Source organism: Cervus canadensis, chromosome 2 (genome assembly GCF_019320065.1).
Source record: "Cervus canadensis isolate Bull #8, Minnesota chromosome 2, ASM1932006v1, whole genome shotgun sequence".
Classification (NCBI taxonomy): domain Eukaryota; kingdom Metazoa; phylum Chordata; class Mammalia; order Artiodactyla; family Cervidae; genus Cervus; species Cervus canadensis.
In genome coordinates, this window is record NC_057387.1 from 113952181 (window position 1) to 113957752 (window position 5572).

Genomic DNA, 5572 nt, shown 5'->3' on the forward strand with positions numbered 1-5572 from the left:
GAGGGTGAGGGTGAGGGGGCCTCAGAGGTGAGGGTGAGGGGGTCTCAGAGGGTGAGGGCTGTGACGGGGTCTCCGAGGGTGAGGGTGAGAGGGCCTCAGAGGTGAGGGCTGTGACGGGGTCTCAGAGGGTGAGGGTGAGGGGGCCTCAGAGGTGAGGGCTGTGATGGGGTCTCAGAGGGTGAGGGTGAGGGGGCGTCAGAGGTGAGGGCTGTGACAGAGTCTCACAGGTGAGGGCTGTGACGGGGTCTCAGAGGGTGAGGGTGAGGGGGTCTCAGAGGTGAGGGCTGTGACCGGGTCAGAGGGTGAGGGCTGTGACGGGGTCTCAGAGGTGAGGGCTGTGACGGGGTCTCAGAGGGTGAGGGTGACGGGGTCTCAGTAGGTGAAGGCTGTGCTGGCGTTCTGAACCTCAGCAGGGTAACCTGTAGGAACAGCACTGTGGGGGCTGATGATCTGGTACCGGGACGTCACTCGTGGGCTGGAATGCAGAGGAACTTAGGGTGATCCTGGGACCTGGGTTCCCCTCACTCGAGCCTCTGAAGTCTCTCATGGGCTGAGACCAGAGTCTGAAGCTAAGAGAGAAGGGGTCTGAGGGGGCCCTAGCAGCGAACGCGACTTTGTAAAACTCGTCCTGGGCCCTGGGCTACTTCTAAGTTGGGGTCCCAGCTCCAGAGGACCTCTTGGTCCCCGGACAACAGGGGTCAGCACTCCACTCTCTGCCCCAGATCCCACTTAGGGCGTGGGACTGACAAAGGCACCTCTGCCGCACCGAGAGTGGCCTCCTACCCCGCTGTGGGAGCAGGAAGCGCAGCCTCTGGGGTGCTGCCCCCCGCCCGCGGCTGCCTCCCCCAGCAGGAAGTGGCGGTGCCCCCACAGCTGAGCGGTCTGAGCCCCGGCCGCCCCCCACCCCTGCCCAGGGGCCCCACGCCTTCGCCTGGGGCAGGCAGGACCTGAGTGGGTTGCCATGGCTTCTGGGGACCCCATGCTGTTTGAGCTGGACCTTGGGACTTGAGCCCCCAAACCTTTTTCACCCGAAGGGAGAGGCCCCATGAACAGGGCATTTCCTCCAAGTGTCGGGTGCACCCTGATAATCTTGCAGAGCTGCTGTCCTTCTCCCTGACAGTCATTATAAAGGGGGAAACGTAAAGAGGGCAGCTAGATTTTTTAACTTTCTCTCTTCAAATATTGGACCACACGAGGCTGGACTGAAGCTGACACCCCCACAAGTGTGGAGCAGGACACAGCCCCGAGACAGCCATCCGGGTAGAGGGCATGTGGTGAGGGGCAGGCCTGCCCCACCTGCCATCCCAGGCAGCGCCCTGGGCTGCGATGACCGTCCGCTGCTGCAGGCCTCACTGCAAAGAGTAGCAAGGGGCCGTCCCGGACGCCGCCTGGGTGGGGAGATGGCCCAGAGGCGCGCATGGCAGGATCACCGGGTGCTCCCAGCGGGCTCGAGCGTTCTGGGCCGGGGGCAGGCAGGCAGGCAGGCAGGGAGGACCCCAGCAGTTGTCCCAGTGGGTTCTGGAGTCTGGGGGGCCTGCCTGTGTGGGCCTGGGGTCACAGACCAAGGAGCGAACAAGCAGAATCCTTCAAATATGAGGAGAGAGGTTTCACACACAGTGGAAGCATTCGTGAAACTTGAATTGCTGGCAAATGGGCACTTAAAATTCAGAAGGGATTTAATGGGATAATTGGGTGGAATATTTCCGCTGCTGCTCTCTGCGGTCTGTGCACCAGCTCCCCTAATGGACTGTGGCCTGGACGTTCCCAGGGGGCTGTGGCTCAGGAAATGAGTGCCCCGCTTCCAACCCTGGCACCCATGAGCCTGATACTGCCGCCTCTGGGTGCTTCTCCCCTTCCTGTGTGTGAGGGGGAGCAGGGGAGCAGACTCCACCCCGCCTGGCCATGGTGCTCCCCCCCAGTGGACTGAACCCCCTTCTCAACCTAGCCTGAAGGTCAGGGAGCCCCCAGGGGGCCTGGTGCTCATGGAGGGAGGAAGGCCTCTCCCCCTACCCCTCCAGGCCCTTCCAGCCAGAGGAACCAAAGTGGGGGTGGGAGGGGTCCGGAGGGTTTCTGCCACTCGCACAGGCGTGCTCCACGGTCTCACACGTCTGACACCCACGCCTCTGGGTGCTGCCCAGCTCAGGGGGCCACACCAGGAATGTCAGACTGCTGACCAAGTCCATCCCCACCCTGGTGAGCTGGTCCTGGCAGTCCTGGGCTGTCATGGAGCGTGTGCAGGGGAGCGAGAGGTGTGGAGGGTGAAGCCGTGTAGGGGCTTCTGATGATGACCGGGTGGAGGTCACCCAGCAACACCCCGAGGCCACCAGAACCACAGGGCGGCCCTGACCACGGGGAACTCAAGGGGACTCCTGAGCCAGATGGGGCATCAGGCAGTCTAGGTGGGCCTGAGGGCAGCTGGGAAGGCTCTTGGAGGGGAGGAGGGAGGGAGGCTGGGAACCGGGCCTCAGCAAGAGGACAAAGCACAGGAGGGAGAGAGGGGCTGGACTTTTCTGGAGGGCTGAGCCGCGGCCCCTGCTGCCCTGGACCCCAGTAGCCAGGAAGGGCCCGGGTGGGAGAGGCCCGCCCTGCTGATGAGCAGGAGTGCGTCGGACACGGGTGCCTCCTGCAGCCAGGTTTGCGGAGGACGTGGAGGGGGGCAGTGAGCCGCCCTGGGACCCCACGGGCCCCTCAGTCTACCAGCTTTCAGACTCCAGGGCTCCCTGGGGTCCCTGTCTTGCAGTTGCCTCTGAGCCCCCCTGGTGAGAATGGCACTGGGCTGGGACGAGGCTGGCCACCCCTGGGTCCCCGTCCTGAGATCGGGTGGAGCCGGCGTGGCTGGGGCTGGAGGTGGACCGTGCACTCCCTCTGTCCTCTCTGCCCAGCAGGCAGCAGGTCCCTGCAGAGGCAGGCTCAGGCACGGGGACCTGGGTCCAGCCCTGGGCTGGCTCCCCAGGCCATCTCAGGCCCATGGGCCTCTGAAGGCCTTGGTTTCCCACAGGTGCCTCAGGGCTTCTCGGGGTGTCTTCCTTGGGCAGGTGAACTTGGGGCTCCTGAGGTGGTGGGGGGCCTGGGGTCCCCCTGCTGGCCTACCCACCTCACACCCTGCTCCCCCTCTGCAGCCCCGGGATCATGAATAACAGCAACTGCAGCTCCTGGGAGCCCCCAGCGGTCAAGCAAGTCTTTCTCACCTACATTGGCGGGCTCCTGGTGCTTGGCCTGCTGCTCAACGGCCTGGCGCTCTGGGTGCTGTGCTGGCGCTTGCCGCGGTGGACGGAGACCCGCATCTACATGGCCAACCTGGCTGTGGCCGACCTCTGCCTGCTCTGCGCCCTGCCCTTCTTCCTGCACTTCCGGAAGACCTCCGAGGACACGCCGCTCTGCCAGCTCTCCCAGGCTGCCTTCCTGCTCAACAGGTACATGAGCATCAGCCTGGTCATGGCCATCGCCGTGGACCGCTACGTGGCCGTGCGGCACCCCCTGCGCGCCCGCAGGCTCCGCTCCCCGGGCCAGGCCGCGGCCCTGTGCGCCGCGCTCTGGGCGGTGGTCCTCGGCTCCCTGGCGCTCCGCTGGTTCCTGGACGTGCAGAACGGTGGCTTCTGCTTTGCCGTCCGCTCCGGGCGGAACACCTACAGTGAGGTCTTCTCACTGCTGGGCTTCTACCTGCCGCTGGCCGTGCTGGTCTTCTGCTCTCTGCAGGTGGTGACCGCCCTGACCCAGAGGCCCGAGGCTAACCCGGGCCAGGCGGAAGCCACACGGAAAGCCTCTCGCATGGTCCTGGCGAACCTGGTTATCTTCGTGGTCTGCTTCATGCCCTTCCACGTGGTGCTGACCATGCGCGTGGCCCTGGGCCTGGAGACCTGTGCCATTAAGATGGCCATCAATATCACTAGCAGACTCTCAGATGCCAACTGCTGCCTGGACGCCATCTGCTACTACTTTGTGGCCAAGGAGTTCCAGGAGGCATCTGTGTCAACCACATCCCCCAGAGTCAAGGCCCACAAGAGCAAGGACACTCTGACTGTGACCCTGACCTAGGAGATGAGCCATGGGCCCCCCTGCTGGAGGGACCAGTGACCAGAGACAAGGAGCCCCACGATCTGCCCTGAACTCACTGTGGGCCGTGGGCTGGGGGCACTCTCAGGAGGCTCACTCAGCAGGACAACCTGGGCATGGAGCCTGGGGAGGCAACACCCCCACCCCTGGGACAGAAGCAGAACAAGGATGAGGACAGGAGGGCTGGGGCTTGAGAGGGGCCAAGCCCAGGGACCCTGCTGCGTCCAGAGCCTGGCACACTTGGGGCACTGGGAGGTGGGTGTCTGCCGGGTGCCTGAGGCTCTGATGGCCAGCCTTCTGCAACTGCCCCACAGGGGCCAGAATAAAGCTCTCCACTGGGGCTCTGTGCCACCCATGGCCGCGTAGTGGGAGGTGGAGCGCCTGGGGTGTCTTCCAGGTGGCTTTCTAGGGCTTTCCACTTGGGGGCTCTCCATGGGCCCTGCCAGCTGTTTCCCACCCTGGCCCACTCCCCATTATCTTGGGGGCTGCCGCCAGGGAGGGCTGGTCCTCAGCTGCCTTGTCGGCCCCAGGCCTGGCCCATGCCCAAGTGTGGGCAGCTGGTCCTAAGCTCCAAGTCCAGGTGGAGGGAGAGGTGGGGGGACAGTTAACTTCTATATCGGCAGGTGACATGGGCGTCCACAAGGGCCAGAAGTGAAGTCCCAGGAGCCATCTAGGGCCTCAGCCTGGGTGTTAGGAGCTGCTATAGACAGAGACAGTCTCTGGGACTGAAAAAAGTGAGAGATGGGAGAGAAGGAGAGACAGATGGGGAGAATGGGGGTGAGAGAGTGGGGGGTGGGTAGTGTGGAGGAAAGAAAGGGGGGACAGTGACAGGGACAGGACGAGAGTGAGGAAGATGGTTAGCGGAGCGAGACAGAAGGAGCCTCCGAGGAGACGAGGAGATGAGCAGGGAGCATGAGGGCAGAGCCGGGAGGAGGGGCAGAGAGACTGACAGACAGAGAGACGATGGCTCAGCCTGCTGTCCCCCAGGCCCAGGTCCCTTCTGCTCTCCTGCCACCCGGGAACCCCAAGGGCCAGCCTGGGACCCCTTCTGGCCCCTCAGAGGGTCCCCGAGAGTGGGTGGAGGTCAGGGGTTCTTGAGGAAGGACCAGAACCAGCTCTTCCGGCCAGAGGAGTTTGGGACTCCACACCCAGGGATACAGGAGGAGGGACCTTCCAGGAGTCTGGGGTAGATGGGGTAACAGGGTGGAGGGGTGGACCAGCAAAGGTCCTGAGCTGAGCTGATGAAGCCTTGGGTGGAGGGGCTCAGAAAAGGCCCCCACAGACCCCCTGCCTGGCAGGGTGCCACTGCTCCAGGGCTGGGGCCCCTCATCCCACTGGGCAGAGGAGGTGGCAGGTCCACAGTCTGGAGAGGCCCTTGGTGGAACCCTTGGTGGAGGTGGGGGAGGGGGAGATAAAGATGGAGGTGGGGGCGGGTTAGAGAAAGATGAAGGTGGGGGAGAGGAAGATTGAGGTGGGGGAGGGTTAGAGAAAGATGAAGGTGGGGGAGGGGGAGAGGAAG

The 5572-nt window shown here is 64.1% G+C and overlaps 1 protein-coding gene across 2 annotated transcripts in view; it reads left to right on the forward strand.

Moving 5' to 3' along the window:
- Window positions 1-4393, forward strand: part of GPR35 (G protein-coupled receptor 35) — a 25793-nt gene extending 21400 nt beyond the window's left edge. For both annotated transcript variants that reach the window (XM_043462176.1, XM_043462177.1), the window contains exon 2: window positions 3120-4393. In XM_043462176.1, coding sequence (XP_043318111.1) covers window positions 3130-4035 — 906 coding nt within the window. In that variant the 5' untranslated portion in view covers window positions 3120-3129 and the 3' untranslated portion in view covers window positions 4036-4393. The remainder of the gene's footprint in view (window positions 1-3119) is intronic.
- The last annotated feature ends 1179 nt before the right edge of the window (window positions 4394-5572 follow it).